At 43.2% G+C, this 14,325-nt stretch overlaps 1 protein-coding gene across 1 annotated transcript in view; it reads left to right on the forward strand.

The window, feature by feature from the left end:
• The first annotated feature begins 305 nt into the window (after positions 1 to 305).
• GPM6B (glycoprotein M6B) overlaps positions 306 to 14,325 on the forward strand; it is a 129,298-nt gene continuing 115,278 nt past the window's right edge. Inside the window, exon 1 of the mRNA XM_044284826.1 lies at positions 306 to 445. Within this exon, the coding sequence (XP_044140761.1) occupies positions 442 to 445 (4 nt within the window). The 5' untranslated portion in view covers positions 306 to 441. The remainder of the gene's footprint in view (positions 446 to 14,325) is intronic.

Consider the following 14,325-nt stretch of genomic DNA (forward strand, 5'->3'; position numbering starts at 1 on the left):
CATGGTTTTACATATCACCCATTCCATTGAATGGGCAGCCATGTAACAAAAAGACAGGGGTCTGAGTGGGTGACATATTCAGTGAGGGGGCAGAGACTGACTGTTCTCTGAGAACAGGTACACAACATGCTGACAGGATACCACCTCTGCAGTGTGCTTCTCACATACTTCCTGTGGGACAAATTTATCCCAATTGAAACATAAAATCTAAATGGAGTCAGCTCCACGGTGACGTCATAGGGTCTTACTGCAAAAGCCCCGCCCCTCCGCTGCGTGACGTCACTGGCCCGCCTCCCCCTGCGCTGCAGAGCTTGTCAGGCAGCCCGGGCTACTACATCTCTGATGAAGTGAGAGCAAGCGGCGACATCTCAGTAGCATCCGAAGCGGGCACACGGGGCACTCACACCGGGCAGACGAGGAGGCACAGGACAGGGCGCAGTCATGGGTAAGTACCTGTGCCCATCAACCCTTTCCCTGCCGGCGTGCTCTGCGGCGCCTTGTCCCCTGTTACTAAGGCTGCTCCGAACTTTCCAAACTTTCCCACCGGGGCAGGGGGCTGTGCCAGGTGAGGGGGCATAGGCTTTATGAATAGGGGCAAGGTGTGTGAAGTTCGCCCTCCTGCACTCACTATTGCTGCTGCTAATTTCCTATTAATTTGATGAGCAGCAGCCCTGAGGGTTTACCAGTAGGGAGGGGGTTCTGGATGGACTACTAACAGGGGGTAACAGCCCTATGGCTAAAATAACTTTATAATATATTAGATCTTATAATGTCACCCCAAGGAGTTGTTTCTGGGAAGGGGGTGATGGCTGCATTACCTAAGAGGTATCTATGTGTCCCGTCCACAGAGGAGCTGCCCTTTAGGGCTGGGATCAAAACTATGAGAAAAGACTGATTCTAATCTTTTTTTAATTACATTTTTGTATCTACTTCTGTGTGTGACTCAAACACTGCAGCCAGGACTGAAGTTTATCTCAGTCGCTTGTAAATAAATAAAAAAAGTTAATGTCCTGATGTAAACTTTTTATGTGTTGTGCCGGGATGGTTGAGACAAGTGCCGCCATATAGCAGGACTGGACGGTGACGTCTTGTGTATTATCGCTCTTCAGATAAGACGTCCCTGTCATTCTGGTTCTTTCTGGATGTCCCCTACAAGTGATGTAAAGCTGCTACATGGAATGTCTCTACACAGCAGCTTTCCCACCCGCTCCTAGTGCATTCACTGGGACCTGACGTGACCCATGGTTTAAACAATGGGGGGGGGGGGGGGGGGGGAACCTAATTAAAGATGATGTGTGACGGTGGAGTAGCCCACCGACTGACAAGTGGAAACGGGATTAGAAGTTTTGCGGGCGTTTTTCACGTACATGAAGAACAACAATCTACATCTCCTAGCAACCATCAGTGAAAAATGCATTGCGTCCGGATGCCTTCCGTTTTTCACACAAGCCTCATTCACTTCTATAGAATGAGAGCTGCGTGAAAAACGCACAATATAGAACATGCTATGATGTGTGAAAAGCGCGTTCATGTGCACAGACCCATTGAAATGAATGGGTCAGGATTCAGTCCGGATGCTATTCGTTCACTACACACGTCGCATCCAGACGGAAAACTCTCTTGTGTGAAAGAGGCCTTAGAGAAGTGATCCCGGAGCAAGGAGTAAACTATGCTATGCTTTCCATAGCTGTAGACTTACAGGTAGTACATGGACTATAAGAATAGAATTGGGGCTCATGCACACGACCGTTGTTGTTATGCGGTCCACAAATTGCGGATACAGGCTGTGTCCATTCTGTATTTAGCAGAACGGAACAGCTGGCCCCTAATAGAACAGTCATATCCTTGTCTGTAATGTGGACAATAATAGCTTTGCGGAACAGTCATACGGACACGGAATGTACAGTCATTTCCGTTTTTTTGCAGCCCCATTGAAGTGAATGGTTCCGCATACGGCATGAGCACTTAAGCCGGGTTCACACCTAAGCGTACCCGATAAGCACTGTTTACAAGCGTGCTTATTGGGCCTTTACATACGTGCGAGGAAACAAGCAAACGCCCATTGTCGCGCGTTCCCGCTAGGTCTATGTGCGGGAACACGCGACAATACGCCCCAAAGAAGCTCCCGTACTTCTTGGGGCGTAGGGCGTTTTACAGCGCGTTCGTACGCGCTGTAAAACGCTCAGGTGTGAACCATGCCCATAGGTAATCATTGTTTTTTGCCTGTTGAGCGTTTTACAGCGCGTAGGAAAAACGCTCAGGTGTGAACCCAGCCCTAGGCTGTAGCTGGAGTTCCAGAAGTAAGTTTGCCTCTTATCAGACACATTCGATGGGATAGTTACTGGTTAAAAACAAGAAGAAACTCTTTTTCCGTTGAGTGTTACTGCGGTTCTGTAATAAGTCAGAGGGCGGTGCAGAGATCTTTTGGGCTCAGTAAGACTCCGGAATGGTTTTCCATCTGTGGAGCTGTCAGCGCACTCTGGTTTTATCATTAGAAGGAAAACAGCAGGACTCTAAAGTAAAATGGAAGAGACCTGCCCCCCTGTCAGATGTAGGAGGTCACATGTGAGCCAGCAGATCTTCCAAATTCTTACTGAAAAGCTACCTGATGCATAGCCACTTGGCGAGTGCGATACAGATGTAGCAGTGCTGAGTATGTGATGGCGCGGTGTGGGTTTTCTATACTGTTACAGGTAAATATATTAGTACAGAGAGTTTTCATGACATAAGACCCACCTATCTTCATATGTTACCGCACCTCAGCAGAGAACGGAGAACTAAACCTACTACCTTGTGAGATGCTGGAGGTGCTTGTCGCCCTTGGAGCTGCATTTAAAGTTGCTGTAATTATTTTTTATGTATTTTTTTCTTACAGAAGGCTTTTCAATCTCATTATTTTCCGCTTAGGCTACTTTCATCATGGATCTGCACAGACGGATCCGTTCTGAATGGATCCGTTTGTATTATCTTTAACATAACCAAGACGGATCCATCTTGAACACTATTGAAAATCAATGCGAGACTGATCCATTTTCTATTGTGCCAGATTGTGTCAGTGAAAACGGATCCGTCCCCATTGACTTACATTGTGTACCAGGACGGATCCGTTTGGCTTAGTTTCGTCAGATGGACACCAAAATGCTGCAAACTGTCCGCCTCAAAAGTGGAATGGAGACCAAACGCAGCCAAATTGATGCATTCTGAACGGATCCTTTTCCATTCAGAATGCATTAGGGCAAAACTGATCAGTTTGGGGCCGCTTGTGAGAGCCCTGAAACGGATCTCACAGGCGGACCCAGAAACGCCAGTGTGAAAGTAACCTTGCGACCACCCTGCAATTCAGCAGTGATGGTCATGCTTCTATAGGAAAAAGTGGCGGCCTCTCTGGTGGCCAGGACCATGGGAGCACTCATAGGCACGCATGTGCAGCAGCTCCTGTCCTGGCCACCTTGTATCTGCTGGAAAAATTAATCCAGCCAGCAAAGTAGGCAATATGGGTAATCAATACATTAGTAAGTGCCTTGTATTAAAGGGGTTATTTCCATGGTTAATGTAAAAAATAAAAAAGCTGCAGCTGAGGCAGCGTGTCCATGCTCTCCCTATCACAACTCAGGAGGCAGTAGAAGGATGAAACTGAGCATGTGCGGCCATCTCAGTAAGCAGGTCAAAGAAATAAGGAAAATAACAAACTGCATGTGGCGCTATACAGATACATTTTATAGACTAACTCAGTGGCTATACAAAATTTGTAATTGCATGCAATTGCAAACTGATTTATATCCAGGTGCTGGTTTAAAACTGTAGAATATTTTTTGTGGGACAACCCCTTTAACTTTGTTTACATGATAAATGCTGTTTGCTGAAGTGAGACAACCCCTTTAAGAAAGACTAAAAGAAGCAATAACCTCGCCACGCTCCATTTTTGAGGCTTCCCGAGTTACTCACCACTCTTTCTTTCCTGGTCCTTCTTGACACACACAGCAAATCACTGTCTGAGGCAGGTCACCACAGCCGCCAGTGATTGGTTGAGCAGTCCTATCCTATGTGTCAAGAGAAATTGGTAAGGCTACTTTCACACTAGCGTTTTAGTTTTTCCAGTATTGAGATCCATCATAGGGGCTCAATTCGGGGAAAAAACGCTTCAGTTTTGTTTCCATTCATTGTCAATGGGGACAAAATGTAACTGAACAGAATGGAATGCTCCAAAATGCGGTCCGTTCTGTTCTCATACTGGAGAGCAAACCGCAGCATGCTATAGTTTGCTTTCCGTCCTGGGATGCGGAGCAAGATGGATCCAGCGTGACTCCCAATGAAAGTCAATGGGGACCGATCCGTTTTCTCTGCCACAATAGAAAACGGATCCATCCTTCATTGACTTTCAATGGATTTCATGATGGCTCCGTCTTGGGTATGTTAATACAAACAGATCTGTTTGCATGGATGCAGATGGTTGTATTATCAGTAACAGAAGCGTTTTTGCTGAACCCTGCCGGATCCAGTGAAAGTAGCGTTAGTTACAGGGAAAGCATTGCAACAGGAGCACAGCTGATGAGGCAGGCTTCACTTCTTTTTTTTTTTTTTTTTTTTTTTTTTCTTTTTGGAGTATGGGAGGAAACCAGAGCACCCTAAGGCTGGGTTCACACCTGAGCGTTTTACAGCGCGTTCCTACGCGCTGTAAAACGCACAACAGGCAAGAACCAATGATTCCCTATGGGAATGGTTCTCACCTGGGCGTTTTACAGCGCGTACGATCGCGCTGTAAAACGCCCGACGCTCAAACAAGTGCTTGAGCTTTTTTTTGGGCGTTTGTCGCGCGTTCCCGCACATAGAAATTCGGGAACGCGCGACAATGTGTGAACGCCAGTCTCTGTATGCGCGATTGTAAACGCCCGTACAATCGCGCATACAGAGCGCTCGTTTCAGAACTATCAGGTCTGAACCCAGCGTAAGGCTGAATTCACACATACGTGGAGCACGGTCCGTGAGATACCGGATTGGCACCCTGCTTAGAGCAGGAGCGCATGGCGTCATTGGTTGCTGTGACGCCGTCTGCTTTGTGCTGCCGCTTCAGTACAGTAATACACTTGTATGATCGATACCAGTGTATTGCTGTACAGCAGCAGCGGCACTAAGCAGGATGCCAGTCCGGTATCTCACGGACCATGTTCCACGGACGTGTGAATTCAGCCTAAGAAAACTCTCACAGATTACCCTTGGTTGGATTCAAACCCAGGGCCCCAGGTGTACAGTGGTAACCACTAATACCCACAAATACCTTATGCATCAAGCACACCCATATATGTCTATAAAAAGACTGAGCCTAATACTACATGTGAAAAATAGGAGCAGCAAAGCTTAAAGGATGATCTTATTTTTAACTTCATGTAGGAGGATGTGATGATCTAAGTGATAGATTGTTTTGTCCCAAATGACATTCACTGTTCATGCGCTGGGGATAGATATTGTATTAAAGTGAGCGGCAGTGCCTCATATGCCCGAAACATATACATGATTGCTTTAGGTTTTGCAGTTTCTCTCTCTGCACAGAAGGATTTGATTCAAAGAGACTGCCGAAGATAGCAGAGTGCAGTGTTCAGCCATCTTCCATCAGTCACGCGAAGATTAAGTGGCTAGGTAATAAGTTTCAATTTTCAGGTCAGGTGATTTATGCCACACCGAGTGCAGGATATGACTGAGGGAGAGAAGCTCTATGATATGTAGGTTTATATGGTTTGGAGCAGGATGTCTGAGTAAAATTAAGAGTAAATCCTGGCAGGACTCCTAAGAGACTGTGTGAGTCCTGATTACCCCGCCCACATTGGGTGATTGACAGCTCTTCCTGTATTACTGTGTTTGCACTGGGTAAGCAGGACTCTCGCTTTCACCCCTAGGAGTCCTATCAGGATTTACTCTGGATTTTACTATAAATTCCTGCTCCTAATCATATAAATGTGTATATACCAATGAGCTCAGCTTCTCCCGCTCTGTCATATTCTACACTCGGAGTGGCATAAATCTCCTGACTGGTTTTCTCTCTTTAGCGGGGTAGTAAGCCCGGCCCCCCGCTGATCAGCTACTTGAAGAGGAGGTGACTCTCCTATGTGAGCACCGCTTCCTCTTCTTTACGCTGCGCTTTGTCCTGGAAGTGCTCACATGGAAGGCCACCTCCTCGTCTCGCAACTGATCGCAACACCAAAGGTAGAAATGAATGATACCTGTAAAGAGAAGTTGCCCAAACTGTTAGTTGGTCTGCATCAAACAGTGTTGTAGAAAGTAAGTGCCTTGTATTACCTTTCTCTACATAAGTGCTGGTGAGACCACCCTTTTGAGTCTACTTTTACTTATTTAAACGATCTGCCTGCCATAGGAACAGTCTGCCAGAGTTCAACATATCCAGCATAGCCGGATACTGCCGTTTCCCAACAGGGCCCATTGACTCTAAGTATTCAGCCAGACAAAAACTGATACAATCTGCTGAATTCCAGCACTAATGCCAGAAACAGACCGGATCCCCCATTATATTCAATGGTGGTGCTCTGTCCCTCCTCTGCCGGAGTCTGATGGATAATTTAAACGCATATGTGAACGTAGCCTAAGAGAATACAGCTTATGTTAAGTGGGAAATTCTGGGTCTCGTACAATTAATCATTTTGCGATTCATTATTCGATTGCCTAAAATGAAAATGATGGATGCCTGAATAGCAAAGCAGTTGCTCTGCGATTGTTCTTCTCCATATAATGCCTCTCTTGGCTTGTTTCCATTGTTTCCAGACCCAACAGCTGTCTTTTATAGAAGAGAATTAACATTAAATACGAGTTAGTGTTTCAAGGCAAAGACTGCAGATTCTGACGTGACGGCTGGAATAACAGTCTTGACAACCATATCGCAGGTTTAAGTCGGTGTGAAATATGATGATGTATGTAGAGCAATAGGACCCTGTATGGTGGGATGTGGGTCGGCAAGTAGTACAGCTGACTTCTTCAGAATTTAATCTGCCCACTTGTTCCATGGCACCGCTTAGAAAATAACCACATAACACTCTTCCGGTATAGTTGACTTATTTATTCTAAGGGTGTGTTAACCTAACGGCGGTCTTCTGTATATTACATGTTTTGAGGTTTCCAAGGAATTTTGCCCAATGCTGGCTACGCTTTTCTGCGGCTTCCTTTTTGTAATGTCCGTAACGAAAACTATAACTTTTTGCTGAATGTCAGAAAAAAAAATTCTCAAGTATCATCCATTAAAACCAACCACAGGCTGATGCTGTGTTATTCCAAAACCGCCCCATATATGAATATTATACCCCTGCTTGGTTGTATTTGTCAGATAGAAGGGTTTCTGGTCAGTGGTTTTTACACTTCGGCTCGTTCTAATATACCATATATATGAATAGGTCCACTTCCCAGTCCTTTCTGTTTGGAATGGATCTTGGAATACGACACAGCTGTACATACTGCAGCATTGTAGCCGGGCTGATGGGGATACGGCCCTTTAATCTGATTGTCTGGCTGAATTGTTTGATTGAATGGATTCTTGGCTTTTGTTCACAACATGGTGTAACTCTCTCACAGCGGCCAGTCATATGATGCCATTGTCCTGGATGGAATAGTTCACATGGGAAACTGTCAGTTTAACAGGCTCTTTAACGCTGCCACAACGTAGCAGAATATACATCAGCTTAAGGCACTGGATGTGCATACACAGGCTCAGGCTGGCCCACAGGGGGACAAGTGAATGCCCCGCTGGGCCCCTAGTTCCCCTCTCTTTGCACAAGTGGCACATGGCAAAGTAGACTGACTGCACTACATATACAGGTCCTTCTAAAAAAAAATTAGCATATTGTGATTAAGTTCATTATTTTCTGTAATGTACTGATAAACATTAGACTTTCATATATTTTAGATTCATTACACACCAACTGCAGTAGTTCAAGCCTTTTATTGTTTTAATATTGATGATTTTGGCATACAGCTCATGAAAACCCAAAATTCCTATCTCAAAAAATTAGCATATCATGAAAAGGTTCTCTAAACGAGCGATTAACCTAATCATCTGAATCAACTAATTAACTCTAAACACCTGCAAAAGATTCCTGAGGCTTTTAAAAACTCCCAGCCTGGTTCATTACTCAAAACCGCAATCATGGGTAAGACTGCCGACCTGACTGCTGTCCAGAAGGCCATCATTGACACCCTCAAGCAAGAGGGTAAGACACAGAAAGAAATTTCTGAACGAATAGGCTGTTCCCAGAGTGCTGTATCAAGGCACCTCAGTGGGAAGTCTGTGGGAAGGAAAAAGTGTGGCAGAAAACACTGCACAAAGAGAAGAGGTGACCGGACCCTGAGGAAGATTGTGGAGAGGACCGATTCCAGACCTTGGGGGACCTGCGGAAGCAGTGGACTGAGTCTGGAGTAAAAACATCCAGAGCCACCGTGTACAGGCGTGTGCAGGAAATGGGCTACAGGTGCCGCATTCCCCAGGTCAAGCCACTTTTGAACCAGAAACAGCGGCAGAAGCACCTGACCTGGGCTACAGAGAAGCAGCACTGGACTGTTGCTCAGTGGTCCAAAGTACTTTTTTCGGATGAAAGAAAATTTTGCATGTCATTCGGAAATCAAGGTGCCAGAGTCTGGAGGAAGACTGGGGAGAGGGAAATGCCAAAATGCCTGAAGTCCAGTGTCAAGTACCCACAGTCAGTGATGGTCTGGGGTGCCATGTCAGCTGCTGGTGTTGGTCCACTGTGTTTTATCAAGGGCAGGGTCAATGCAGCTAGTTATCAGGAGATTTTGGAGCACTTCATGCTTCCATCTGCTGAAAAGCTTTATGGAGATGAAGATTTCATTTTTCAGCACGACCTGGCACCTGCTCACAGTGCCAAAACCACTGGTAAATGGTTTACTGACCATGGTATTACTGTGCTCAATTGGCCTGCCAACTCTCCTGACCTGAACCCCATAGAGAATCTGTGGGATATTGGGAAGAGAAAGTTGAGAGACGCAAGACCCAACACTCTGGATGAGCATCCTGGGCCTCCATAACACCTCAGCAGTGCCACAGGCTGATTGCCTCCATGCCACGCCGCATTGAAGCAGTCATTTCTGCAAAAGGATTCCCGACCAAGTATTGAGTGCATAACTGAACATAATTATTTGAAGGTTGACTTTTTTTTGCATTAAAAACACTTTTCTTTTATTTGTCGGATGAAATATGCTAATTTTTTTAGATAGGAAATTTGGGTTTTCATGAGCTGTATGCCAAAATCATCAATATTAAAACAATAAAAGGCTTGAACTACTTCAGTTGGTGTATAATGAATCTAAAATATATGAAAGTCTAATGTTTATCAGTACATTACAGAAAATAATGAACTTTATCACAGTATGCTAATTTTTTTAGAAGGACCTGTACATAGGCAGCATACAGCATCTCAACCAGCCTGTCTTTGGGGAAAAAATTTAACCATTTATTTTTTATGAAGTTCCTAGTTTTTGCCCAACTTCACTATAAACATGCATGCACAGCATGGCAGAGTGTACCTGTTTGTGTCAATGCGCAGAGTATAATAAAGAACTGTCATACCCCTCTAGCATTAGCTTATCTCCCATAGGAACAAAGGACCAAGTGTGTTGAAATCCAACATGCCCAATCCTTCTTTCCCTTGATATTTCCTTAAGTTGGACCCTGTCACTTAAAAAAACTGTAAGCTGCGGTTTTGTGTCTGGTTTGCGAAACTGAATAGACCGGATTTAGCATGAAAATCAATGTAAGTCAATGGTGCCGGATCTGTTTATTTTTTTTATTTTTTTGTTAGCACCCATTGACTTACAATGATTTTCATACCAGATTGTTCAGTTTTGATTTAATACAACCGGATCCGGCTGAAACTGATACATCCGGATGTATTAAATGGCACGGATGCATTTATTTCCGGATTTGATACTCTGCTGAATCACAAAGCCAACATTAACAATGCAAGTGTGAAAGTAGCCTTAAAGAAAAATTCCTCTTTCTCCACTTATGAGACATTTCTTCTCCTCTCTCCTACACCATGCACTGATTATTCAGTGCTCTAGTCTAAGGCTAGGTCTACACGACGACATTTGTCGCGCGACATTTTGTTGCACCAATGTCGCGCAACAATTTTTATAATGGCAGTCTATGGTGTCGCACTGCAACATGCGACATGCTGCGACTGCGACGCGACAGTCGCAGAAAATCCATTCAAGATGGATTTTTCTGCGACTGTCGCGTCGCAGGGCGACACCATAGACTGCCATTATAAAAATTGTCGTGCGACATTAGTGCGACAACTGTTGCGCGACTTTTTGTTGCGCGACAAATGTCGTCGTGTAGACCTAGCCTAATTCACTGCTAAAATATGTCTCGCCAGAGACATACTCCATGGATTATCAGTTATCCTGAGGGATCAAGTTGCATCTGCTGCCAATGGAAGTCTATGGGGAGGGCAGGAGCTGCAGTGAGATACACAAACAGATGCTGCTAGTTCCAGTAAGTTTCCTACTGTTCATCCTGGTGCTGGATTCACAGCTACACTGCTTAGTACTCGTCTATAATCTCCTCCGTGCTGCTACTTATGAGTGTGTGGTACAGAGATAGGGAATCAGTATCTCCTTTTTATGTATGCTGTGTATGGGAGGCATCATAGCAGCTACTCTTAATCCCTTCTAGAACTGACAATTAGAAATGGAGGCCACAGAGGGTAAAATTGTTGAGGTCTACAGTATACAAGTCATATAATTACCTGGGGCAGCCTTATTCCTCATGTACACACACACATAGCAGCTTATTCTGAAAAGTCATCTGAAGTGATATATTTTAAGTAGGCTAGCTTAATTTATACTAGCAATACACATTAGATTAATGTTGGCCATGCGTATCTAGCATGTTGGGTTTTAACATGCCTGATCTGTTTGATCATGAGCTAAGTTTCCATGTGTATGGGATGGAGGAGGGATCATGAGAAGGATGAACAAGCATTTGTTATTATTATATTATCAGCTATTGAAAGAGTTACAGTATACGTTTTATCTGGAGTAGTCCTTTAATTTTAATGGCGTTGCATTCTCTCGTACATGAAAAAAAGAGCTAGAATCTAAGCACATGTCTACAAAGTGCATATCTGGTGTTCTTGTAGAATGACCCCTGTAGCTGACCAGCTAAGACCTGTCCTAGGTTGCAAACATAGCTTATATGTTTATACAGCTAGAACTGCCAATAACCTTAATACAGTGCCTATGTTTGTGTGTTAAAGACAAAAAGCAGAGTTTTTTTTTACAGTGACTTCATGTTTGGATGTCATATAACTGTTATATATATTCTGTTCACAGAAGCAGAAAAGATAATATGCCTTTAAGATTCATTATATGGATGTGAGGTAAGCTCAATGACACAGCAGAAACAGAAAGCATAGAGTTAGACTAGTTGCTGGGCAGGAGTCTATACCAATCACAGCCAGCCTCACGCACAGCCTGTGTGGGAAATTCTCTAGCAGAAGCTACTAGAAATTATTATTGACCAGAGAGAGAAGCTAAACAGACATTCACTCAACTAAGAGCTGTGTTTTATGAAAGCAGAGAGGCTTATATAATGTTCCTATTGTTAATATAGTGATTAGAACTTTATACTGAACCAGTTATGTGTGTTTACTTACAGTTCCACCAATTGCAAACTACAAATTCAATTGCAAATACCATACAATTGCAAACTACAAAGTTCACAATTCAAATTCCACATTGCAATCCAAATTGCCTACAACCATACCAGATCATACTCAACCAATCTGCAAATAGTTACTGCTAACTGCATATTGCGACCAAATTTAGCAAGTGAACTATTAGACCTCAGATATACCTCTCAGAGAGATCATAAAGTGCTTAAATAACTTAAATTGAGTACAGATACGCGAGAAATATATCCACCATTTTATGTTGAATGACAAGATTGAACAGTTGAACCACCATCTTATGCATGCCGCCATTTTGTGATATCTTTAACACGTGTTATGTACATGGACTATCTGCTGCGGAGTCGGCAGTGTTATATGAAGAAAAGTTGAAGTTTATAAAGAAGTTATTTCAAGCATTTGGTGTGCTCTTTAAACCTACTGTTTCCATAGAACGGCACTAGAGGAATTACACAGTAATAGACAGTCTGGTTAGACTAAAAGTCAGAGGTATCAGAATTCTTCTAATGCTACAGCGCAAAAGGCACTTCATAGTGCTGCGCCTGCCACAACCCCTATTAGGGTGGGTTCACACACAGGTTTTTTTTATGGTGTTCTATAAGCTTTTGTGGATTTACTAGCAATTTAGTGCCTGTGGTTTTGGGTGTATTTTTGTGGTAAAAATGTCAGCTCCAGATTTTAGCTGAAAGTTTAAAGGGAAAAATAGGAAATACAGGACATGCAAGCTTATTTTTTGCTGCTGGTGTTATTGTTAATTTCACACAGTTGTTTAGAAAACAAATGCCATAAAACCCTGTGTGATGGATGTTGTTTTTTTTTTTTTTTTAATGGCCATCACGCGTCCGTTTTAAGACCAATGGCTATTCATGCTGCAGTTTTTTTGACGGCCAGTGAATAACAGACGTCAAAAAATAGAACCTGTTCTATCTTGTCCATTTTTCACTGACCGACTGCCCCCAAAGAATTGAATATGTCAGTTTTTAACATCCGTTTCTCAGAAAGGCGTCCGACTTTTTTTTGTCGTGTGCATTTAGCCTTAGTGAATTATTGTCAGTAAAAATTTATGTGTCTTTTATTTAAATCTAAAATCACACCTAAGGTATCTGATTCTGCTGCCATTACAGAAATCTTAGTTTTCCAAAGCTGAGTGCAGATAAACATATATTTGCATATATACTGTACTGGTGAACGCCATACTAATTAATGTTTATTTTATTTATTTCCCATTGCTCATATTGTGCCAAGAAATTCTGCGACTCTGTTCACAGATTAGAAGCACATGAGTGCATGTCTCCTATGGGACTCCCCATCTAATCATGTGTTTGGAGTGTGGGAATCCCAGACAAGAAAGAACATGCTAACTCCAGGCAGATGTTGCTCTTGCTCAGATACAAGTTGACAACCCAAGTGCTGCAAGACAACAGTGCAAACCACTGAGCTACCGTGTGTTCTCATATGTAAGCAGTTTGTGTTCTGTATTTTAGTTTATTGTATAACTTGCAGTGAATTTGAAGATTATATTTTATTTATTTTTTCTTTACATTCACTTTCGTATGGTCTCCTTGATGGGAATGTAGCTTTTCATTTGTCTAATGCCATGCCCACCATAAAGACCTTTTGGTTTAGGATGCTGTGTAGCATATCAATGAACCCTTAGGTGGTAATGGGAAAACAGCAGGGTGCCTTTTGTTGAAGGGAAAATCTAAGACTTGTGGAGCTATAAAAGTTCTCTAGTGGAATGGCTGGGGTCCTAACTAGAAAATAAGTAAGATAATTAATCTTAAAGTAGCTTTCTAGGAAAGGATAGTGATGGACAATACTAAACATAGACCATTTGTGTGATTGGTTGGTGTCTAGGTTTATTGGCACCCTCTGTTCAGTGCTTGTAGTACCAGGCATAGTGCCATGTAGAGATAGGGGTTCTGGAGTTGGGCCCTGACCACTTGCAAGTTAATGCCCTATTCTATTGGTACTCCAATATATTTTCCTGGAAGAGCTCTAGTGAAGCTACAGTGATTTCAGAAATGGATTGGTCATAGGTCCTTGCGCATCTTTCCATTTAAGAAAAATGGGCGCGAGCAGGTCTTTGAGCAGAACGCTGTATGAAGCTTTGCAGATGTTTTGCCCCAAAACAACATTTGATTATACGTTTAAAAGGATCCATATCTAAGAAGAATACATAGTACAATTACATTTTAGGCCACTTTTTAATGTGTTCACTATTTCAGTCCAATAATGAGTGAGTTTCGGCTATCGCTATAACAAGTTAAGAAAGTCTTTATCATTTCACAATTATTTTTAGGGCAGTTAGGTCTTATTCAGATGAGCGAGTTCCACACATCGGACTCCCAGCACTGACTGGGTCGCATAGAATTATATTGATTTATGATGCTACGTAACCCTTACAGTTCTGGAATGTATTGCATAACACTGACATAATGCTGTCAGTATTATACAATACATTCCAGAACTCTAAGGGTCACATAGTATCATAAATCAATATAATGCTATGTGACCCCGTCAGTGCTTCGAGGTCAGGACGGGAGCTGCCGCATACTCGTGCTGTGAGTCCGGAGCGTGGGACTCTCTCGTCTGAAAGGGGCCTAATAGACATCCGTGA

This window comes from Bufo gargarizans, chromosome 3, assembly GCF_014858855.1.
Source record: "Bufo gargarizans isolate SCDJY-AF-19 chromosome 3, ASM1485885v1, whole genome shotgun sequence".
In the NCBI taxonomy this organism is placed as follows: Eukaryota; Metazoa; Chordata; class Amphibia; order Anura; family Bufonidae; genus Bufo; species Bufo gargarizans.